General features: G+C 32.9%; 2 protein-coding genes across 4 annotated transcripts; both read right to left on the minus strand.

The window, feature by feature from the left end:
- Positions 1–411: 411 nt before the first annotated feature.
- On the minus strand, positions 412–3,941 carry LOC111623299 (DNA-directed RNA polymerase III subunit RPC2-like). The gene has a single exon (XM_023365822.1). The coding sequence runs from the start codon at positions 3,833–3,835 to the stop codon at positions 446–448; it is 3,390 nt and encodes a 1,129-aa protein (XP_023221590.1). The 5' UTR covers positions 3,836–3,941; the 3' UTR covers positions 412–445.
- Positions 3,942–6,466: 2,525 nt separating this feature from the next.
- LOC111623300 lies at positions 6,467–14,195 on the minus strand. 3 transcript variants are annotated; one of them, XM_023365824.1, is made up of 5 exons: positions 14,164–14,195; positions 13,047–13,146; positions 9,619–9,670; positions 9,222–9,350; positions 6,467–8,720 (listed from the first exon to the last, which is right to left on the minus strand). In XM_023365824.1, the coding sequence occupies exons 2-5, from the start codon at positions 13,119–13,121 to the stop codon at positions 6,916–6,918; spliced, it is 2,061 nt and encodes a 686-aa protein (XP_023221592.1). In that variant the 5' UTR covers positions 13,122–13,146; positions 14,164–14,195; the 3' UTR covers positions 6,467–6,915. The 3 variants fall into 3 exon arrangements, with proteins under 3 accessions (XP_023221592.1, XP_023221591.1, XP_023221593.1); XM_023365823.1 differs by lacking the exons at positions 13,047–13,146; positions 14,164–14,195 and adding exons at positions 10,219–10,318; positions 11,336–11,379; XM_023365825.1 differs by lacking the exons at positions 9,619–9,670; positions 13,047–13,146; positions 14,164–14,195 and adding an exon at positions 10,219–10,308.
- Between the last annotated feature and the right edge of the window lie 11,582 nt (positions 14,196–25,777).

Here is a 25,777-nt window from a genome sequence, read left to right on the forward strand (position 1 = left end):
ATATTATTTGACTGAAGTAAACGTGTGATATTAATACAGTAATAATTAATTTATTTTCGAAGATTTTTTGTTCGCACCAATCGATTGTTGGATATATAATCACGTGACTTGTCGAGTTTATTATTTTCAAAGCGTAATTTACTAATATTATTATTAAATTAAGAGCCAAAATAATAATGTATTAATAATTCAAATTTCCTTTGAAAATATGAGATTTTGGTAACGAATGACGTAACCTAATCACGTGACAGATTCAATATGGCGACATTTTGTATCTTTTAAATTTAAATTACAGTATAGTACTTGAAAATAACTTAAAAAGATTCTTCTATCTATGTAAATTTTTTTAGTAGAAATAAAGATAAACACAAATTCAATATAAGAAATATATTTATTTTAGTTTTCTAAATCTACTCCAAATTTTACATTTAATCAGAAATTTTGGTCACTCAAAATATCTGGACAACTTAATTCGCGGAATAACATTCATAGATTGTAATTCCTGAAACAGTAACTTGCATGCGTAAGGAATCCTTATGGAAGCAACGTGACGTGAGGAACGGCAGTAGTGGCACCACCCGGAATAACCGAGCAGTCCGCAATTGTTGCAGACATCAACGTCGAAGGCGTCGCTAGATAACATAAGTCTCTCTAACAGTAACATGCTGGCTCCGTGGCCGATCAGACAGTCGCGTTCCATTTCACCCAGACGCAGACCGCCTTCCCTGGATCTTCCTTCGGTCGGTTGCCTGGTCAACACGGCTCTTGGACCACGAGCACGCGCGTGGACCTTATCCAAAACCATGTGTTTCAGTTTCTGATAAAATACTGGACCGAAATAAATGTATGCTGTTAAAGGTTCTCCTGTAATTCCTGATGTTAGGCAATCTTTCCCCAAATAATTAAAGCCATTTTTTATAAGTTCTTGGCTCACGTCTTCAACTTTGCTTCCTCCAAATGCAGTACCGTAGTGAAACTTCCCTTCTAATACACCTGCTTTACCGGCTAACAATTCTATTAATTTCCCAACAGTCATTCTTGATGGGAAACCATGAGGATTCATAATCATGTCGGGACAGATTCCGTTATCGTTAAAAGGCATGTCTTCTTGCTGAACGATCAGCCCTATAACACCTTTCTGTCCATGCCTACTACTGAATTTGTCACCTATTTCTGGTCTTCTAGTTTGACGGAGCAACATTTTAATTAGGTAAGATTCGTCACTATTAGTCGAAATCATTACTTTCTCTACTGACGATGAAACTAAACCTTTATAACTTAATGGCACCTCTCGGAATTCGGGTTGTTGCATCAAGTTTGGTGTGGCTTGAATAGGATTTGAAGTGACAGATGGCATTGATCTGTTTATGAGAACTTGCCGATTTTCTACTCTTTCACCAGGAGCGGCTATCCCATCTGCATCTAACACTTCGTGTTTCCAAATGGGTTTACCAGTTGTGCCATCGACAATTGGACCCAAAATTCGATCGTGTGTTGCATTTGAGTATCTCCTTATGAGACACTTTTGATTTCTATATACAAGGCAACGACCAAATCCTCTATCAATCGATGCCTTGTTCATAATTAAAGCATCTTCTATATCATAACCACTGTAACTCATCACAGCAACAGTTGCATTTTGACCTGCTGGAAGACTTTCAAAATTAATAATTTCAATTGTTCTAGATTTTACCATTGGTTTTTGGGGATAAACCAACAAATAAAGCAATGTATCAATACGATTTCTTTGATTCAAAGCAATAGTTCCCATGGCTTGCTTACCCATAGCACACTGATAAGTGTTACGTGGTGACTGATTATGATGAGGATACGGTATTAATCCGGCACAGACACCTAGTAATGTAAATGGTTCGATTTCTAAGTGAGTTGTATTTTCATTTATATCAGACTCATAAAGTGCAATATTACTATCATTTTCTTCATTGACATCTAAATATTCGACAAGTCCTTCCCGCAGAAAATCTTCAAAGAATCTAAGTCCCTGATTCAACTCTTCTAAATGTCTTTGAAGTACTTTAGGTTTGCCATTCTTCACTATTATATACGGTCTACACATTCTTCCACCATCAGATGCTATATATATACAGCGATGGGTATGATTAGGAAATATAGATACAAACTCATTAATATAACCGGCTCTTCTAAGCATTCTGAAAGTATGAACGAGTCTCTTATGTTCTCTAACGACTCCGAGAATATTACCGTTCACAAATACCATATACACATTACGATTACTAAGTTCCTCTCCATTTAGTAAATGTATATCTTCAACACCTAAATTAAAGGCTAATTTACAAATAGGTCCTTCTTCTAAATCAGTTGTAATATGAGTCATAAGTGCCAAATTTTTAACTAGACCACAAGATTCTCCTTCAGGTGTATCTGAAGGGCAAAGCATTCCCCATTGAGATGGTTGTAGAGATCTGGGACCAGAAACTTTTCTGGTTTTTTCAAACTGACTGTTGATCCTAGTCATCATTCCCAAACAAGATATGTATGATAGACGAGATAACACTTGTGTAACACCAATTCTTTCCATCTTAAAACGTTTAACGGTCCAATTTCCAGTGGATATCGCAGTCACTAAACCATTAGTTATCAAATCTTGTCTCATATATTTAAAAACATCGAATATTGAAGCTTTCACTTTTGGAATATTTTTATCTGCTATAGCTTTTATATCACCATTCAATCTTTTGAAAACATCTTCGAATAACAAAGCTAGTAAACTTCCAGCCAGTTCAACTCGTTTATTTCCATAATAATCTCTGTCATCAATTAACTTTGTGTTTTGCTGAGCCTGTATTACTCTTCTTATCATTAATGCCATATAAAGAGCCTTCAACTTAAAATTAAATTGTTCAACAGGCACATGAGCAAGGATCGTAGTAGCTAGAAGATCGCGTGCTTCTTCGACGACAGATTTTTTAGCACCTCCAAACATCTTTCTTTGTCTAACTTTTCCACCCATAAATCTCAATGCTTGCATCTGGCTATACACTTGAGCCTGATGGCACTCTTCTAAGGACGACGCAAATGCCGACAAAACGTGATCATCGGTACCGATCATCTGAACTATCTCCTGATCGCTCTCTATACCCATAGCCTTAAATACAATAGCAATCGGTATATCATCTGTAAAACTGTTATGCTTTAAATAATAATTTCCTTTCTTCACGGTGATGTTCGTCCTACTTTTCCTCTCGTGAGTCGAACTGGTGACTTGGCAGGTAATTCCTCCTTTGCGATCCTCTTCCACTATCATTCTATTTTTGGAAAGCTGCTCTTGAAGTAGAATAACTTTCTCAGCTCCATTCACAATGAAGTAACCGCCAGGATCATAAGGGCATTCATTTAATTTTGCCAACTCTGCGGGAGATTTTCCAGTAAGAACACATTTTGAACTCCTAAGCATTATAGGCATTCTTCCTATTGTGACTGAATTCCTCACAACTCTCTGTTGACCTCTGGTATACTCAATATCGACAGTAATTGGTGCAGAATATGTTAAATCTCTCAAACGACACTCATGTGGATTTGTAGCTTTGGTAATCTGTAATCCTTCTTCTATCTCAGGAGTTCCAACGTATATATTTGTGTATTTTAAATAAAAAAGTGGATCACATTCACTTGTTACCTTCTCGTTGGCCTTCATTATCTTTTTAATTTCCACATTAACGAAATAATTGAAGGAATCGATGTGTTGCTTCACTAAACCTTTAACTTGGAGGAAAGCAGGTAACAATTTCCACTTATCTTTTAATTCCTTTACGGGTTTACAAAGTTCTTCGCGGCTGATATTAGAATAATCCATGATTTAATTATAAAAATTGCTAAATTCGTATAAAATTTAAGTTAATTCGCTAACAAAACATCCCAATGCACATGTTTCTAGACGCCATTTTGAATTACAGCGCACCCTGCCGTAAAAATAGCGAGTAAATTAAATATAAAAAAAAATTAAATATAACTTATACTAATTTTCATATTATGTTTAAAAATAATATTCATGAATTATTATATTAAATCGTTTTATTATTATTAGTAACTCTGCGGCGTTTATTTTTTCCCAATTAGTTTCAGCTGCTGTAGTAGTTTCCTGTTCCGTAATTGGTTAGTAAATTTATGACGTCAAGAAGTTTTTTTTCTTTTTTAACTCTCCGCCTTATGAGCACTAAAAAGGGCTTTTTAGCATGTCAATTATGGTTACGCCAGGTGCACCATGGGGCGGCCGAATGGTGAAGAACAAAACCCGAAATATCCGGACGGACTTTTTGACCCGTCCAGATTCGAATCCAGGTCCACCAGAGCGGTGAAGTGCCACCTTAGACAATTAACAGATAAATAGTGAACATACTATACAGTTTTGTAGAAACAGTTCTTTACACGAAGAAAATTGTCCATAAACACCACACTGATGAATCAAAGCCTCACACTCTACCCACCATTTTTTTTGGTAACTCTTTCTGCCCAGTGGGCACTAAAAAGGCCTGTTTTTAAAAAGCCCATTATGGGTTTAGCCAGGTCCACAATGGGGCAGCGGGGTGATGAAGGACAGTGCTCGAGATAAACGAGCAATTATTATATATTGCGCCATGGTCACAATGCCGGCCTGCAGTTTTTAATCATATATTTAATGTCTTTAATTACAAACAATTACAAACTGGCGGCGCGTAATTACAAGAAAGAAAATTAAACTTTTCTTTGGATCCAATCTAAGCTTATGCCAACTTGTAATTAAAACTGTCCGGATGACGGGTTAGGATGCCTCTTATTACGTTACGTTACGTTCGGCCAATCTAAGAAGGCGTTATTTGTAAGGCATTCTTCCATTGACTGGACGTAACATGTGAGCTCAATCTTACTGTTCGAGCGTATATTAGGAGTCCGGGTTCGATTCTTTTGTTGTTCTCTACTATTACTAGTTATTCGTAACTAGTCGAAGAGAAGAGGATCGACCGACCAATAAAAAATCCCGTAGCTATCGATGCCACGTCATTTTAAATCTACTCGGTAGATAAACTCGAATTTTCTATTATCGGAAACAGCAGTATTTCTAACAATTACGTAAATGTTGTTACGTTTTAACTAAAATACTTGGTTTTTGCTAACTGTGTGTAACAATTAGACACACGGCGAAGCAATTCGAGTACCAATTACAATGCTGGCAGAATTCTAGTACAGTATTTTATTGTACAACTTTATTACTTGTGGAATGAGAAACTCACAACAGGGCTACTTCGAATACAGTATCGTGCAACACCAAATTCATTTAAATATATAATGCAAGCGTTAACACCGAGACCGTTGGAGCTCGCAATTTCTACTTAAAAATTATATCTTCTGAAAACAAAACGTTCATATATAATAAAATATGTGCTCACCTCCTGAAATTACCAGTGGCTTGTCCCTGTACACCATACTTTTCCTTTAACATCTATCTAGTGCCACAGCGAGTTAAAGCCATCAAGGTTGTGGTAAAGAGAACTCGTTGACGTTGCTTTCAACACAAAACAATAGTTTTTTAGTGAGATTTTTAAGCATTTTTCTATTTTTAAATATCCACGTATTCGCGCTTATACATTGTAGATATCACATAAAACTTTACGCACTCGTAAAATCTAATAAGTGCACCTTTAAAAAAATGCTTTGGATAAATATTTATGTTCAATATAGAATTAGAATATGCAATAAGAAGTCGGGTTTTCGTGTAAAAATAATGTTGACCTCTTCTTCATTGTTATGGTGCAATGTATGATGATTCGATTCTTCCATTTTGTGGCACCCTCGAAAACACATTATTGGTGTAAGGGTTTTTTGTAGAATGCGTATTTTTAAATTATTTTAGTGAATTAACTAAAATGTACCTCTTTCTGTATATTTATATAAAGATTTATGAAAGATTTACGTCCTATTTGGATTGTATAGAAACCTTTGTATAATTCATAGGTCATCAGTTCACTAGCTAACACGTGCGAAGTTCAACGTCACTCGTAATTTCCCAGTGACGTCAGACGTACGATAATATAGACTCCGTCGTTTTACAAACAGTCGTAACTGCTACGTCAATAACATCACTCCGAGTTTATAGAGAATAGAAAAGGTTACCTGTGTTAATCAATGAACATCAGTTTATCGTCTCGTTTGTAACAACTGCAAACAGCTGACACACCCTAGCATACTCATTCAACCTTGAGCGCGCAAGATAGTATGTTGATAGTATACTATTACGTGCTTCTATCTGTTGACGAACATATATTTATTTGTCAAATTATTATCTTTATTTATCGAAATGAAAACATAAATTATAAATTCAGCATTTAAACCACCATGCCTTTCGTTTTCTACCATCTTCAATAAGTACCTAACAAGCACAATGAAATGAAAATAATAATAATAAAAGACAATTGTTAGTTGTTTGGCCGCTCTTTCGATAGCCACTTTTCATTCGTATTCGTTTTCAAGCCTTAACAATTGTTAAGAATACAACACACTTTAAGTAACACATCGTTTATTTTCATTATTTATCAGTACAATACAAAAGTGCTTGTAATTGTTATACGTCAATTACATACCGCTCTCATATTTAAACTTGTGATTTCATTCCTAATTTAATGCAATAAACAATTTGTTTCGAATACAGTAGTTGCTACCATAGTGTTTAAGTAACTATACAAATTTCATTTCCTTTTCTATTCACAAGAGGAACAACTATTGAAAGTTATATTCTCACAACGATATTTTAATCGAACACTCGCATTGTTTAACATTTCAGCTTACTCATTTCATTAATTGCAGTTTCGTCGTTAAAAAATTAGACGATTCTTCCATGTAAAACCCTGATATATATATATCTTTATAGTCTTCTACATCATTACAAATTTTCAATTCTGCTTAAGGGCAGACTGAAATCATAATACGATCACGAAGAGTTTCGTATTGCTCCAATGAAATAATAAAACTCATAGAAAATTTTCCGGCTATTTCAGATTCTAGTGAAATCAATTCTGCGTTTTCACTTACATTTAATAATTTCAGTGCACCACCAGACAAATTCAAATTACGATTTACTTTCTTGAATCTGATTAATGGACCGCAGACAAACATTTTTACTCCAACAAGAAAAATGTCCAAATTATTTGTGTTATTTTTATCAAGCAAATTGAGATGACATGAAACAGATTTTCTGATATCGTATTTATTTCCCCAAAACGGTCTGCTAGCTTCGAAGATAAGAAAAATCTTCAAATTATTCGGAGAAGTACAATTGTTCAAGTAATAAATTGAATTATTCTCAGTTTTATCCGGTTTCTCACCGAAATAGATGTACACTTCTTTAAATTCATGCAGTTTTAACAGCTTTAAAAAATAAATAACGTATTTCGAAAAATTAATTAACACATTGGAATGAAAACAAAATTGTTCCCAATTTGCTTTCAACTTGAGTGTTTTGTGAACTCGAAGCATGAGTTGAGGTGGAAACATTTGTTCCTCTAAATATGTTAAAAACTGTTTGGTTAAAGGTTTATCCTTATAAAATCCCAATAAAAATAATAATTCCATTTCTAAAATATAAACTGGAAATGAAACATTTCCGAGATACATCAATAAAGCTGATAGAAATTCTTTAAAGGTGCGATGCAGAAAACTATATTGAATTCTATTATCGCATTCAAAAAATGAATCGAGAACGAGAATGTCCAGTCCAATGATAAAATTGTATTCATCTTCTTTCGGAAATTGATCCGTCAAGAGTTCTGAGGTGATATTTTTTATTTTTACCAATTTCAATAGCAAGTTTTCTCCCACGAAGTATTTTCCTTTTTTAAACTTTCCCTGCTGATTTGTTTTTCTAACATAACGTTCGGTTATAAGAGTAAATATTCTGATGTATAAATCAGTCATCGTTTCAAGTTTTTCTATTTCTCCATTCTGATGAAGGCAACACAACATATGCAGCATCAGAGGACATTCTGATATTTCTTCGTAAAATTCGTTTTCTTTCAGTGCACAAGACAGTTCCTTCGCTTTACTTTCGTCTTCTCTAAACATTAATTGAATGTATTTTTTTTGATGCTCTGGAGGAAATCCCTGTAACGAAAGTCTCATGTTCATGTCTTCCCTGATGTCTTCAGCTGCTTGAGGTCGACTCGTAACCACAATAGTCATTTGATAAGTAATATAAAAAGATTCTTCTCTTATAAATTTCAGAATTTTAAATTTTTCTACAATTTCATCTAACCCATCCAAAATCACTAAAATGTTCCGTTGCCTGTCTTGAAACTTCCAATCTGTATTAATTAACGAATATTTATGCATATTATCGAGTAAGGCATCCTTTACACTTTTATCGCCTAATTCTCGTAAAATTACAATAAAAGTTAAATCAAAGTGTTTGAGGTAATCAGTGGTTGCCCAATCGTACGCAATTTTCTTGCACAGAGTAGATTTGCCATAACCGGGATCCCCTGTAATTAAAATAGTTTGGTGTCCGTCTTCTTTAATGGAAAACATCTCATTCAGGCTTATTTTCTCTTCGCTATTTTTTCCAAATAAATCTGCTTTCTCTACAGTCAATTCTACGAAATAATCCTTTAATGGAAAATCTTTCCTTTTGCCCTCCCACAAAAAGGACCTCATGTAAGAAAAGTATGTCTTGTATTTGTTTTTCAGCATCTGGCAGCAACTCTTGAGCATTGCTGTAAGAAATAACAAATTAATAAGAAACTAATGAAATATCGTGTTATTTATTTTCATTTTATTTGCATATTACGAATTATACGAAACTTTCTGCCATATTTGTAATATTATTTATGGTCGAATGCATTAAAGCATTAGTACTTCCAGTGAGTTGTAAAAGGGTATTTATGCAAAACTAAGCACAATTCGTGTTCTAACTGAGAAAGGAGATTATCTACGACTGCTATAAAAACGAATTTTGAAAAGAAATAATGCGATAGCTCTGGCTACCGTTCTTTTATACACAGTAATTATAATATGCCAAGGTTCATCTTTTTCTAGTAGTGATTTAATACTCTAGAATCCATTATATAAATGACAATACTTTAATTAGGTGTCTGTCATCCACAAATTTCAATTTCAGAATTGTAAATTAATAAGAACAAAATGCTATTCTATCAGTTTTTCCAAATCATAACAAATATTTTTAATATAAAAAAGTGAATTAAACATGCACTTACCATCTCTTACTTCCTCTTCTTTTTTTAATGAATTTGCTTTCGATTCTTCAAAATGAATTTCAATTTTTGGTCCAACGTGAACTTGTGTACAATTATTCAGCATCGTCGGTGTTTGATTACAATTTTCAACTGAAATTAATATCCAATCAATATTTTATTGTTTATCCAATTACTTTGTAAGTTTAGCTTAAATGTATATAAATGACAATGAAAATTGTGCACGTATATCTCTATGTAATACGAATAACTTTCGTGCTTGAAATTCTTTCGATAAACAATAATACAACTACAGTAATTGATTTTCATGGACTACAAAGAAAAACATATGTCCAGAAATAAATATAATTTTTAAGAACACCTCCCATTATAATAAAATAAAAGACAGAAAAGTATTTACCGTTTAGAAGTTCTTTCAACATATCTACATTTTGCCACACTCTATCTGTTGCCTGTAATTAAATATTATACAGTAGAGCGTCGATTATCCGAATCAATTGGGGGGGGGTTGTTCGGATAACCGATTATGTACGAAAAAAATAGTTTAACGTATCCGATGTTGAAATTTTTCTCCGTTGCGTTTCGCTTCGCGTTGAATTTTCATCGATGTTATGCCTAACAAAGACTATTGTATCGTTAAAAATTATTGTTTTTATTTTGTACAAACAAAATTATTATATTGAAAAATATAAAAACAATAAAAAATTATACTTCAGATGTTAATTTAGTATCAAAAACGTAAAATATTTGAGTAGCCCAAGACATAGCCAAAGATTGCAGTGCCACAGCACTGGCAAAAATTTAAATTTGCCAACTGGAATTCTTTCGGATAATTGACGTTTCGGATGATTGACTTTCGGATAATCGACGCTCTACTGTATTTATTACACTCTTTAAATTATTCTAGAGTACAGTTTATAAAAGAATAAATGAAAAACATAAACTGTATTTTATATTATCCACAGTTTATATTAAATTAAAATCGATTTTGCCCACTTACTTTTTCAACTTGTTTGTAATTAACTGGACAAACGGGGACACTCTTCTCCTCACTTGGAGCTTTTGCTTTTTCCATTTTAGTAATTCAACGTAAATCGTTTCTGTTTCAAATATAAAAATTTGACAGATTTTTTGGTTTCACTTCAATTCTATGGATATATGATTCTAAAGTAACATTAAATATAACATATGAATTTATCTACGCATACAGGTCTTTATATGCAAGATTTGGTCGTGGAATTTTGCTGCACCGATAGACAATAGTTAAACGATCTCAATCTACGTTTTATGCACAGTAATATGCCTTGGAAATTAACGTTTGTGAAAAAGAATGTTTAATTTATGCAAACTGTTAAGAAATTACATTTAATACTCACATTCTATAGACGTGCATTATAAAAACAATATTTCACATTAAGGCTTTGTAGCAACGTTGAGGCTTCCTACGTTCTAACGTTGAAAATTCTCTAATTCAATATTACATTTCTCACATACTTCCAAAGATATGTTTATACATGTAGACCTTTATAATAGATTGATTATCTTTGTACAGTAATACGTAACTGATATATAATTTGTTAATTTTGTATCAATCCAATCGAGTAGCGCGTGACTACATCAACATCATCAGTAAATTCAGTGACATCACTTTACGATATTAAAAGTAAGTTCGAATAGAGAATTCCCAGTGTTTTAAATAATAACAGCTACTCGATAACGGTAACACAACTCGAAAACATGGCGACTATCAAGGTTTAACTGTATTAATCGCCGCCTTCCTCTCAAACCAGTAGTTATGTATTTCTTCTATCTTATTAATACCGGGCAAACACTACACTCAGACATTAAATGAAGTAGTTTTACGCAATTCGAAAATAAAACTATTTTTATTTTGAAATATTTCGCCGTTTACTGCTGCCATCTTTTGACGAAGTGCTTGAAGCAATCCGAATTATTAACTTTGTGTTTTGATTTCTTATTTACAAAAATGTGATTAATGCTATAACCACGCATTAGAAAATTTATATTTTATACTAGCTGCAAGGACCCGTTTCGCTGGGTTTTTAAAAAGTAACGATAGTGAAAAGATAATTACTGTGCATTATAGCCAATCTTACCCGTTTTCAGAGAATGCAAGAATTAGGTCTCCCGTTTCCAGACTAATTAGCGACCTGGTCCCGATTCTATTTTTGGACGTCTCCTGTTCACGTCAAGTCAAACGAACTATTTTCAACGTTTCTGGAACGTTTACGATCGTTTTATAATCGAACCAATATTCGAATTTTATGTTCGAATTTAATTCGAACATAAAATTCTATAAAGTTCTATAATCGAACCAATATTCGAATTTTATGTTCGAATTTAATTCGAATATTGTTCGAATTTGTTCGAACAATATTCGAACAAAACATTCGAAATAGAAAGCCACTTTCAACCACTTTCAAGCCCATATCTCTCGCACCTTTATAGCTATCGAGACGCAAGCACCATAGTGCAGGAATGGAGACTTGGGGCTACTACCACATACAAACACCATTCACGTGCGATGTGTAGTTTTTTGCGGAAAAGTGAAATATAGGGACACACACGTCCATTTATATATATAGACTAGCAGACCCCGCCACGCCTTGTTGTGGCTCAAAATGTATCTATTATAAATGTATAACACTTCCCCCGTGGGAGAAAATTTTTCGAAAGATTTTTTCTTAGTGTACATTCTCTTGACGTACCCTATTAAAACGCAATCAAAAGCGCAAAAACCCGCATCTAAAATAGTATAATAGAAGCCAAGTTTTTCACAGTAAGCCTTAATCTTGTCCCACTTCCCCGCGGGGGGATATCGAAAAATCCCTTCTTAGTATACATTCTGTTGACGTACTCTATTAAAATGCAATCAAAAATGCAAAAACCGCATCTAAAATAGTATAAATAGAAGCAGAGTTATTTACGGTAAGCCTTCCTCGTAAGGCTTACCGTAAAGAACTGTCCATCCCCCACGTTTAACGGAATAATATACAGCCTATGTCCACCCTGAAGTNTTGTGCACGTATATCTCTATGTAATACGAATAACTTTCGTGCTTGAAATTCTTTCGATAAACAATAATACAACTACAGTAATTGATTTTCATGGACTACAAAGAAAAACATATGTCCAGAAATAAATATAATTTTTAAGAACACCTCCCATTATAATAAAATAAAAGACAGAAAAGTATTTACCGTTTAGAAGTTCCTTAAACATCCTTAAACAGGCATCTTGCCTCAGTCCATCTGTTGCCTGTAATTAAATATTATACAGTAGAGCGTCGATTATCCGAATCAATTGGGGGGGGGGTTGTTCGGATAACCGATTATGTACGAAAAAAATAGTTTAACGTATCCGATGTTGAAATTTTTCTCCGTTGCGTTTCGCTTCGCGTTGAATTTTCATCGATGTTATGCCTAACAAAGACTATTGTATCGTTAAAAATTATTGTTTTTATTTTGTACAAACAAAATTATTATATTGAAAAATATAAAAATAATAAAAAATTATACTTCAGATGTTAATTTAGTATCAAAAACGTAAAATATTTGAGTAGCCCAAGACATAGCCAAAGATTGAAGCGCCACAGCACTGGCAAAAATTTAAATTTGCCAACTGGAATTCTTTCGGATAATTGACGTTTCGGATGATTGACTTTCGGATAATCGACGCTCTACTGTATTTATTACACTCTTTAAATTATTCTAGAGTACAGTTTATAAAAGAATAAATGAAAAACATAAACTGTATTTTATATTATCCACAGTTTATATTAAATTAAAATCGATTTTGCCCACTTACTTTTTCAACTTGTTTGTAATTAACTGGACAAACGGGGACACTCTTCTCCTCACTTGGAGCTTTTGCTTTTTCCATTTTAGTAATTCAACGTAAATCGTTTCTGTTTCAAATATAAAAATTTGACAGATTTTTTGGTTTCACTTCAATTCTATGGATATATGATTCTAAAGTAACATTAAATATAACATATGAATTTATCTACGCATACAGGTCTTTATATGCAAGATTTGGTCGTGGAATTTTGCTGCACCGATAGACAATAGTTAAACGATCTCAATCTACGTTTTATGCACAGTAATATGCCTTGGAAATTAACGTTTGTGAAAAAGAATGTTTAATTTATGCAAACTGTTAAGAAATTACATTTAATACTCACATTCTATAGACGTGCATTATAAAAACAATATTTCACATTAAGGCTTTGTAGCAACGTTGAGGCTTCCTACGTTCTAACGTTGAAAATTCTCTAATTCAATATTACATTTCTCACATACTTCCAAAGATATGTTTATACATGTAGACCTTTATAATAGATTGATTATCTTTGTACAGTAATACGTAACTGATATATAATTTGTTAATTTTGTATCAATCCAATCGAGTAGCGCGTGACTACATCAACATCATCAGTAAATTCAGTGACATCACTTTACGATATTAAAAGTAAGTTCGAATAGAGAATTCCCAGTGTTTTAAATAATAACAGCTACTCGATAACGGTAACACAACTCGAAAACATGGCGACTATCAAGGTTTAACTGTATTAATCGCCGCCTTCCTCTCAAACCAGTAGTTATGTATTTCTTCTATCTTATTAATACCGGGCAAACACTACACTCAGACATTAAATGAAGTAGTTTTACGCAATTCGAAAATAAAACTATTTTTATTTTGAAATATTTCGCCGTTTACTGCTGCCATCTTTTGACGAAGTGCTTGAAGCAATCCGAATTATTAACTTTGTGTTTTGATTTCTTATTTACAAAAATGTGATTAATGCTATAACCACGCATTAGAAAATTTATATTTTATACTAGCTGCAAGGACCCGTTTCGCTGGGTTTTTAAAAAGTAACGATAGTGAAAAGATAATTACTGTGCATTATAGCCAATCTTACCCGTTTTCAGAGAATGCAAGAATTAGGTCTCCCGTTTCCAGACTAATTAGCGACCTGGTCCCGATTCTATTTTTGGACGTCTCCTGTTCACGTCAAGTCAAACGAACTATTTTCAACGTTTCTGGAACGTTTACGATCGTTTTATAATCGAACCAATATTCGAATTTTATGTTCGAATTTAATTCGAATATTGTTCGAATTTGTTCGAACAATATTCGAACAAAACATTCGAAATAGAAAGCCACTTTCAACCACTTTCAAGCCCATATCTCTCGCACCTTTATAGCTATCGAGACGCAAGCACCATAGTGCAGGAATGGAGACTTGGGGCTACTACCACATACAAACACCATTCACGTGCGATGTGTAGTTTTTTGCGGAAAAGTGAAATATAGGGACACACACGTCCATTTATATATATAGACTAGCAGACCCCGCCACGCCTTGTTGTGGCTCAAAATGTATCTATTATAAATGTATAACACTTCCCCCGTGGGGGAAAATTTTTCGAAAAATTTTTTCTTAGTGTACATTCTCTTGACGTACCCTATTAAAACGCAATCAAAAGCGCAAAAACCCGCATCTAAAATAGTATAATAGAAGCCAAGTTTTTCACAGTAAGCCTTAATCTTGTCCCACTTCCCCGCGGGGGGATATCGAAAAATCCCTTCTTAGTATACATTCTGTTGACGTACTCTATTAAAATGCAATCAAAAATGCAAAAACCGCATCTAAAATAGTATAAATAGAAGCAGAGTTATTTACGGTAAGCCTTCCTCGTAAGGCTTACCGTAAAGAACTGTCCATCCCCCACGTTTAACGGAATAATATACAGCCTATGTCCACCCTGAAGTTCCATTCTAAATATTGGTGAAAAAACTTTTGAAATCGGATGAGTAGTTTCGGAGATTACCTGCTGCATACAAACTAACATACATACATACAAACATTACCTCTTTATAATATTAGTATAGATATATAGATATAGATATATTTATAGATTTAATCAAATTATATTATTTTTTAAATTAAAGAAAATAAAAGCAAAAATATTCTAATTCATTGTTTTATTTTTTATTTCTAGTAAACACGTGGTTTAATTTATTTCTATTCTTTCTTTGTTATAATTCTCGGAAAGTTTTAGATTTTGTATTATTGGATTAATTTTGTATTTAATATATATTCACCTTAATCGAATAGGATTTAAATTTTTAGTAATGCTGGTTAAAAATAATTCAAAAAACAAATTAGAAGAAATAAATTGTTTATTAATTGTTATAAATTTCACAATATGCCAAAGAAAAGACAATGAAAATGACCGTCGTTTCTTCTTTTCTCAATGGTGTTAGATGACAAATGTTATTTTATTCATGTTATGTGGACGCAATAATTCTTAATAGACAAGAGAGAAGGAGGACTAGTAGATGATCAATCATGCTTATTGCAAATTACTTCAACTTCCTCCGGAACAAAATCACGATTGGTTAAAATAAAGAATAAGATAAAACTAAATGACGAAAATCAGACTTAGTGAAAGATAAATGTAGACGAAAAGGTAAAGAAAGGTAAAGAAGAAGTGAAGGAAAAAGAGGGAGATAGAGAAAGCAGCAAGAAGAAAAAGAAAAAGAAACACAACATCTACAAGAGAAGACAACTCTTCCCGATATGTTGAGAATCGCAAAGTTCGGATACCCCCGCTAGGTACTGTACCTCCGTTTTACAAATAGAAGTACGCTAACTTCCTCAAACAGTTTTTATACTTACTATAAATTTATATTTCGTTCCTTTATAATATAAATTGTCTCTTATATTCGTAAATTAGTTTACTTGACTTTGCATCCTTTCTCTTAAGAGCTCATTCCTATCCTCGGGCCTTAACTAACTGGCGTTTTTTTATGGTCTAAATCGGGTCTAAATCCGACAACACACACCTTGTGGTAGGGTCTTACTCTACGCTCTCGTAATCCATTTTTAGACGGCCCCCAAGCCCCCACATTATTAAATTTATAGAATTTTATATATGTGGAGCCAAAAATAACAGAGAAATAAAACAATGTATAAAATTTCTGTATATAAAACATATACAGTAAACGCTGTCTATGGAGACCACCCACGGTTCTTTCAAAAAGTGGTCTTTTAGACAGGTGGTCGTCCAATACAGGTGATGCCGTAATACCGTATTTCCGTACGTAGATTGATACAGAAACTATTTATCGCACACGTACTGTATATGAGCTTCAAAATAAATAAATAAATAAAAATAAATTTTATCAAACGATGAAATCAGCCGATTAATTGTATCGTGTATAATATTTTATACCCCAAGGAAAATACTGTAGATCTACCGTAAAATCAATTTCGTTTTCTCACAGTTAAACTTCGCCGCTAATTGCTGTATTGTGATAACTTTAACACGATCTTCTAACGACAGCACTTTGCATTTCTTTCGTTTTTCGGACATTTTCGAGTAAACTGAAATGAATTTCCTTTGTTGCTAGACTAATTCATTAACACCTACACCTAATTTAGAGGGTTAGGAGCAGTGTCCGAAGTGGGTTCGAACCAAGGTCTTAGATTTATCAGGTTGCCTCATAGAGAAGAAACGCTTCTCATTGGTTGCTTATTTGACGTCACTCGTAGTCGAAAACGAAACATCTTACTATGTCCTNCTAAATTATAACAAGATAGTTACGGCTAATAGATATATTTAAATTAATAGATGTTATATGTTTTTATCAAAGCAAGAATCGGCATTTATAGGGCATGGGGAATCTATTGAATCTAATAACAGAGGTAATTATATTGAACTTGTTTTTTTTATTAATTACGTCAGATAAATAATGTATTAAAAATACATTTAAAGAATTAACTGATTGCCCCCGGAAGTCGGCTTCTTACAGAAACACAGCTTCCCTATCATCAAATGTCACGGCACGCCACTGGATTTAACCAATAATTCTTTCTACAGACAGCTCTAAACACTTACTCTAATTATGATCACCATGTATTTATATCCAATTTATTCCTTGAGCTAGATATTCGATTACTTTTCAGTTCAAAAATGTAGAAATCATCATCTTGAAATTAAATGGGCTATATTTTAAGTTCGTTTCGAAAAGTAGTCAATCTAAGTTTTCCTAACCTACTTAATTTATATTATACATATCAGATCACGGGCGTCTGCAGAGGGGGCAAGCAGAGCATTTGTCAGTTACTGTGATCGAATTAAAAATTTTCACAAATTATAATCGTAAAAGTGATTGAGACATGTAATCTTACACCCTCGACCGTGGGACGTTTTGTTTGTCTTTATGTATTGATGCAATACTCTATTCTATAATCTACTTGTAAAACAAACAAATAAACACTCCAAAATAAATAAATAAAACTGCATTGATGTAATTATTTGTCTCTAAGGTCCCAGATAATTTTCTGTGGCGCCCATATATCAGATATATAGCTGAAAACTAAGATTTAATTCCTGCTCTTAAAAACTGATAAAAGACACTCCAAACTGGAAGACAAAGAGAGGTTTTATTTTACAGACTATAATTTTTACATTTTTGTTACACTCACTGCAATCAAGATTTAAGATACAAAAGAAATTAAGGGACAGATCCAGAGTGCATAGGAAGCAGTCTCATTTAAATTTACAGACTCCCATACAATTTCTAAAGTACTCAAACTTAATCAGAGATAGTGGTTTTGTAAATACAGTATATCACCTAACTGTTCGTTGCTGTCTATATGCTTTACTTTTATTTCTGTTCCTATCTTTTCCTTTACAAAACGGTATTTAAAGTCAATATGTTTGGTTCGTTTAGAGGTTTTCTTATCATCTTTAGTAATCATGTGAATTGCACTGTTGTTGTCAACGTACAGTACATTATTGTAGGTTCCTTACTTAGCATTTTTAGTTCTAATCCGAATTTTCTCATAAACAGCATTTCTCTAATAGCTTCACTAGCAGAAACGTATTCTGTTTCAGCAGTGGATAGTGCAACAGTTCTTTGTTTTCTGGAGTGCAACGATACTGCTCCTCCTGAGTACATTAGTAAGTATCCTGATGTGGAACGTCTATCCTCTAAGTTTCCAGCAAAGTCTTCATCACTATACAGAGCTAGTTTTTCGTTGCCATTGTATAATATTCCATAATCAGTAGTTCCTCTTAGGTATCTCAAAATTCTCTTAGCTTGAGTCCAGTGACGGTGTTTAGGGTTTTCTACGTGTCTACTTAGGTAATTTACCGCAAACATTATAACTGGTCTACTAATAGTGGATAAATATAGGAGGCTACCTATTAGTTCTCTGTATGGCTTACCTTTAGCTTCCTTTGTTTCAGCTATTTCATCCTTTAACTGTTCAATTGGAGTAAAGGTGGCGTTTGATTCATCCATATTGAATAAACTAAGTAGTTTTCCAATGTATTGGGACTGGTAGAAAAAATAAAAATAGAACCATCGGTGTGTTGTTCTTATTCCATTCCAAGATATCGGTTGACTTTTTCCCATGTTATCTCAAATTTTCTGTTTAATTCTTCCATTAGTTCTTTCATTGTTTTAAGGTTGCCGCCAATCACTAATCCATCATCAACGTATAGGACAACTATTATTTCAGATTTTATATTCATGAATACACATGGATCTGATTCTGTAGCTATAAACTTCTTAGATTTAAGGAATTCCATATACACTTTTCTTTAACAAGTATACTTTGTTTGCTTGACTTGTCTTAATAAATTCTTCAGGCTGTATTATATAGACTTCCTCCTCTAGGTCACCGTGCAGAAAGGTGGTTTTCACATCGAATTGAAGTAGTTGTCGTTTTTCTTTTGCTGCAAAGGCCAGTAGAAATCTGATTGAATCATATTGCGCTACAGGGGAGTAAGTTTCTGTGTAATCGATTCCTTGCTTTTGTTGAAATCCACGCACTACTATGCGAGCCTTGTACTTCTCGACTGAGCTATCTTTCCTGTATTTAGTGCGAAATACCTATTTGGTTGTTAGAGGTCTTTGACCTTCAGGGAGGTCTACTAAGATCCAAGTATTATTTTTGTTTAGGGCATTTATTTCTTCTTCCATTGTCTTCTTCCACTTTGGTTCAGTTAAGGCTTCTGAAGCAGATATCTGTTCACAGTCTGCAATCATTGCATGATGATCGTACCTTGACGGCAGTTTAATTTCATTCTTACTTCTTAAGTTGTACGTTTTGTTTTCTGTTTGACTTTCTCTATTTTCTTGTTTTGTTTTTTTACACGCTTCTTCTAAAGCTGATTCGGATTCTTCTTCTTCAGTATCACTTTTAACAAGGATTGAGTTTTCTTCTAAAAGATTCTAAAGCCTTTGGTATTATATCCGTAGCCCACAAACAAACCTTTTTTACTCTTAGCGCCCCATTTTAAACGCTTTTCCTTAGGTACATGGACATGTGCAGTTTCTCCAAACACAAGTAATTGACTTATAGCTATACTTTTGTTATACCATACTTCATATGGTGTTTTTCCTTCAACACTATTTCTTCCAGTTAGATTTATATGTACAGCTGTGTTTACAACTTCTGCCCAAAGTGACTTGGATAATCCTTTTGCATGGATCATTGTTCTAGCTGCTTCAACGATTGTTAGCATTTCTCTTTCTATTCTAATGTTTTGTTGTGGCGAGTATTTACAAGATAACTGATGAACAAATCCTTCTTCTTCTTCGGTTTCTTTGATTAACTTCTTCTTTACCATTGTCTGTCCTTATTATCTTGACTTTGTAGTTTAAGTTATTTTTTGATGTATTTGATGCATTTTCGGATTCTGTCTTTGGCTTCATTCTTTCCTTTTAAGAAGTATACAATTCTGAAGTGACTTAGGTCATCTTTTACAAGCAGCTCCTCTTTTATCAAATAGCGAGCTCCTCCTACAGATTCTGTCTCCGTAGGTCCATATAGATCGATGTGTAATAATTCACCTGGTGCTTTTGCTCTTGAAGTACTTAACTTGAAGGGAATTCGATGTTGTTTTCCTTTCATGCAGGATTCACAAAAGAAGTCAGGGTCATCTTCGTACTCTATTCCACATTTCTTTAAAATTTCTCGAACTCGTTTAATGTTTTGATGAGCTAATCGTTCACGGAATTTTCTTATGTTTTCTTTCTTCCTGTGTGTTCCAACAAAAGCTGAGTTTTTCAGGTATTTTTCAAATTGCATATAGTATAGCTTTTCTTTCTTTGTTCCGATAGTAAACACTTCATTGTCTCGAACAAGTCTACAACTTCTTTTGTTGTAAATCATACTGAAGCCTCTATCTGATGCTGAGCTGATTGAGAATAGATTAAACTTCAAATTTGAGACGTATAGGATGTTGTTGAGACTTGATAAAGTGTTTGATTTGCCATTGTTAGCTAAAAGTTCAACTTTGCATGATCCATAAGCTTTAAGATATGATCCGTTGCCAATCTTTATCAACTTTGGTTTATCACATTCTGAATAATTAAGAAATCATTCTTTCTTTGTGCACATGTGATCGCTGGCTCTACTGTCTGCAATCCATGAGATTTCATTTGGTGCTACCTCCGCCATATTCAAACCGATTAATGCAGCTTTCCTTCTATCGTTCTTTCTTGTTGTCCTCTTTTCCTTTTCTTTTTGTAGCCTAGCTGGACACTGAGCTATGAAATGACCAATTTTATCACAAAAGTGGCACAGAAATCTCCTATTGCTTGACCTAGCTTTGGTATTGTAGATTTTATGAGATGGAAGTGCAACATTGTCCAGTTTTTCTTTGTTGGAGTTATTCTCTGTAAGTCTATTCTCTTCAAGAAGCAGTCTGGATGTTAGATTGTGCAGAGTACGTTCTTTTTCAACGACAGGCAGTTACAAAATGTGCATATTCAGGTGGCAGGGAAGAAATTATTTTAGTCATAAGCATAGTTTCAGAGATCTCATCATCTTGCGCCTTCAATTTTGCTACAATGTTCTCTAAATCAGAGATATGCGTTCCTAGTCCTTTGGCTTACAATTCGTAGTCAAAGAATTCCTTTTGTAAAAGATATTTTCCGATAGATGATTTGGGTTCAAATAGACTAGTCAATTTCTTCCACATTTCAGATGCTGTTTTACAACTTATTAGATGGGACAAGATTCTGTCTTCTACAAGAGATACGATAACATCTTGCACTTTTTCGTCTAGTCTCAATCTTTCTTTGTCTGTCGGTGTTTCACGCAATACATCTATCCATCCTTTGGACCGCATGTGAACTTCTACTCTAAACTTCCATGAGTTCCAGTTTTCAGCACCCTTCAGTTTAGCAATAGGTTAGCAGTTTTCAGCACCCTTCAGTTTTGTTAAAGAAAAATTAAATATTTTTTCTTAAAATCTCATTCGTCTCCTACTATAAGTTTTACAGTTTATTAGGAGAAGCGAAATAAAATAGGAAGATAAATTGCATTAAGTTAATCATAATCAGTAATCTTACATTAATAAATAAAATATAGCATTATTTTACTTTAGTGATTAAATTGATTGATATAAATGTTCTCGTCTTCAGGTGCGTATAAAAGAAAATTGCAAACTGGATTCGACTGTTGGAATAAATACATTTTGTTTTGGACTCGTACATTGTAAAAATAGAACATTGATATACTAAAACTAACCTGTCAATAAAATGCAATTTTGAAATGAAGTTTCAGATTATAATCTAAAATTTATACTTGAAATTAATTCTAAATAAAAAGCATGTTAAAATAAATAATTGTGAGTTTTCCCTTTAAACATAAAACATTATTTATTAGCTGTATTGTTATACAGAAAATATAAATATGACGCAATTGTGGTTTACATGTCTGTTGAGTTTCTAAATTGGTAATTAAGACAAAATATCCACATTAAAATTTAGGAAATGAGTTCGATGGAAGTGTAGTAATCATTCATATAATTTTTGCATGTTTTTGATATGATAAATTTCAACTAAGAAATATTAAAGTTAACTTATATAAGATAAAACTCAAAAGAAATTTGCACAAGAAAAATTTTTATAAAGAATTCATCAAAAAGTCGTTTCACATAACTTGAACAATTTGTTTCTTTTTTTCGAAAAATTGTACTGTACAGTAATTGTACAGTAATTTAGAATTTCTTGACTATAGAAAAATTTTTCAATTGAATGTTTTTGATATCCGACTGTAGTTAGACTTCACGGTCCTCGCGCCTCGACACAAAACGAAATTAGTGGCTAGAATAATATAGTGTCAATTGCGCTTCGGGTGGTGTCTATAACCCGGATGCTTGCTGCTAGGAGCGCGACAGTGCTAAGAGAACCCTATACTCCGTTTCGTGCATGGCTAGGAGAAGAGATTCGGTTGCCTTTTCTCTCGGGACATTCCAATTTTCAACGTTGAAGTAGCACTGTTGTCAACGCTGACTCAACACACTCAGCACTCAACAAATATGTTGACCGCTACTTGCCAATGAATTGTGGGTAATTGGTGCGATTCGAATGGAATCCATTTTGCTGAGAATGGAATTATGGGAACTAAGCACTTCGTACTCGAGTTGGAACGTCGTTGATGACGTCAAATTGAATATGAAACTCATTCATGAAACTTAATAATAAGTATTCTTATGTTCTTTCTTGTTGTCCTCTTTTCCTTTTCTTTTTGTAGCCTAGCTGGAGACTGAGATATGAAATGACCAATTTTATCACAAAAGTGGCACGGAAATCTCCTATTGCTAAGTAAACATCGAAGAAGTTTTACGTTAGGAGATTAAAATATTTATTGACCTGAACAATTAATTAAATTCGTGTAATCGATTTCCAACTAAATTCTTCACTACGTCGGCCATAATGTGAAAAACGAACAAGAAGGCGTATTGCTATTCAACCAATCATTAAAATAATACAGTACTGTAGTTAATTAAAATACAAAAACGTTAGGTATATACATCCTTTTCTCTATTTGTAAGTTTCGTTCCTTTAATTACTACCACCGTCGATTAAATAATTTTGAAACATATTGTTTCTTATGAATTTAAAGTTTTAGAAAAAAACTATTTCTCGCGGAAGAGGTGTCCAAGGTTAGAATAAACGGATTACAGTTAGATGAATTATTATTTAATATATTTTAACGTTTTTAACATTTACTTTCAACTTACTGTAATTACAAATTAAAGTTTAAACCGAGAAAATCGAGTACAAAGATTTGTCAAACTTATTAATAAAGTAATGAATCCTGTCAAAAACAATAATATAGAATGTGCATTTATGTCTTAAATGAAGAAATTGTATTGTGAACATAAAGATGTCTTAATAGATTGGCCAATATAGACATTGATTAATAAAGTGTTTCAATACCTGTATTTGTATTTTTATATTGATAATCATTTTAAATTAATATCTTCTACTTATATCAAATTAAAAGAAAATAATGTACCGTACCTACCTTATATACTTGAAAACGTATTTATTTATTAATCATAAAAATTAAACACAAAAGATTTACATCTAGTCAAATATTACGTCCTCACCAACCGAACTCTCCAAACAAATGAATGATTCTGCCGGTTACCGGTAAGGGCACTACGAACACTTTTCAAGAGTCGTCTGCCACCAAGGTCTTAGATTATAAGGTTGCCTCATAGAGAAGAAACGCTACTCATTGGTTGCTTATTTGACATCACTCTTAGTCGAAAACGAAATATCTTACTATGTCCTTATGGTAAAAACATTACCGATCAGAGGCTCGTAGCTTTAATTACGCGCTAATATTTTATTAATTACGATTCTTACTTAATTAAATAAAAATAAAAATTGATTATAAATAAGAAAAATCCGGAATATTGAGCAAATCTCCGTAATTTTTACGTGTAAAGTTGAAATTAAAATGTGTTTTTCTACTTTGTAAACGAAATCTATTTTATCTATTTTATGATATTATAACAACAATAGTTTCTTAAGATTAATTTTGGTAAATTCTACGTATGTGATTTACATATAAGTAAATTAATTTAATTTCTATCGTCAAACTACTTTTTTTTTTAACTAAAAATAATATTGGTCTATTTTTTAATTTTTAATACTCGTGTACCGAAAACGATATTATTGATATCAATATATACAAATTAAGTTTCAAAAGAACAATTTTTTATATTATAAACATATTTTTGATATCAATACAGTAGAGCGTCGTTTATCCGAATCAATTGGGGACTGGGGTTGTTCGGATAACTTATTTTTTGGATAACCGATTATGTACGAAAAATATATTAACCTATCCCATATTGAAATTTTTCTCCGTTGCGTGTCGCTTCGCGTTGAATTTTCGCCGATGTTAAGCCTAACGTATACTTTTTAAAATAATAATCGTGGCTATTGTATCGTTAAAAATTATTTTTTTATTTTGTACAAAATAAATATATTGAAAAATATAAAAACCAAAAAAATATACTTTAGAAGTTGATCTAGTATCAAAAACGTTCGATTTAGCACCACACAGTCCTCAGAAAAACACCACACAAAAGTGCCAGTGATGCCAGCTAAAACACACACCAACAAAAAAAAATATTGGAGTAGCCCAAGATATAGCCAAAGATTGCAGCGCCACAACACTAGCGAAAACCTAAATTTGCCGACTGGAATGCTTTCGGATAAACGACGTTTCGGATAACCGACTTTCGGATAAACGACGCTCTACTGTAAATATATTGAAAAATATAAAAACAAAAAAAATTATACTTTAAAAGTTAATCTAGTACCAAAAACGTTCGATTCAGCATGACACACAAAATTGCCAGTGCTGCCAGCTAAAACACACATATAAATCAAAAAAATATTGGAGTAGCCCAAGATATAGACAAAGATTGCAGCACCACAGCACTAGTGAAAATTTAAATTTGCCGACTGGAATTCTTTCGGATAACCGACTTTCGGATAAACGATGCTCTACTGTATATACAAATTAAAAGCTATATAAAAACAATTAAATCAGGTACAAACTTTTTAAAATTTTCTATTGTTATTACAATTTACTTTTCTTTTCACAGCGAAACGATCATGTTTAATTAAATTATTCAAAAATTTCAATCTAATCCATACACGTTGCTTTACGTATGTGTATATAATGCCTTCTGGAAGTTAATTGTCTGTTTAATAAATGATATAATAGATGAAATCGTTTCACATTTCAAATGAAGTTTCACAGTTTTTGTAAAAATTGATTCCATTTTTTTAAAACTAAATTAAAGCAATCTTCTGATGGTTGTGACAGTCCACCAAAAGATAAATCCTGAACAAGGGACATCATTGTATAACTATGTTCATTTTTATTTTGGTGACTGACACTTCCTAAATTTGGATATTTTTTTTTTGTATTTTCTCGCAATCCACCCTGCTAAATATTGTAATCCATCATTTTTTAATTCATCATTTTTTAATTCTACATTTTCCTGAGATATATCACATAAATCATCATCATTTACATTGCATGAATTTTCAGATATTCCTTGTTCTTTAGAAGTAGACATATCTGAAACTTCTTGCAGTAAGTCTGCCTCTTCAAACATTTCATTTATTAAATAATTTTCAGCTATCTGATCTTTTGTGTTTAATTTATTATGCAATATTCCTGGTGATTT

This window comes from Centruroides sculpturatus, unplaced genomic scaffold, assembly GCF_000671375.1.
Source record: "Centruroides sculpturatus isolate CEXI.00-Female unplaced genomic scaffold, Cexi_2.0 scaffold123, whole genome shotgun sequence".
In the NCBI taxonomy this organism is placed as follows: Eukaryota; Metazoa; Arthropoda; class Arachnida; order Scorpiones; family Buthidae; genus Centruroides; species Centruroides sculpturatus.

Coding starts and splice junctions, on each gene's coding strand:
- LOC111623299 (XM_023365822.1), bottom strand. CDS start 3,835: ATGGATTATTCTAATATCAGCCGCGAAGAACTTTGTAAACCCGTAAAG.
- LOC111623300 (XM_023365824.1), bottom strand. CDS start 13,121: ATGGAAAAAGCAAAAGCTCCAAGTGAGGAGAAGAGTGTCCCCGTTTGT. Junction 9,351..9,618: donor GTTGAAAGAACTTCTAAACG/GTAAATACTTTT, acceptor TATTAATTTCAG/TTGAAAATTGTAATCAAACA. Junction 8,721..9,221: donor AGAAGAGGAAGTAAGAGATG/GTAAGTGCATGT, acceptor TATTTCTTACAG/CAATGCTCAAGAGTTGCTGC.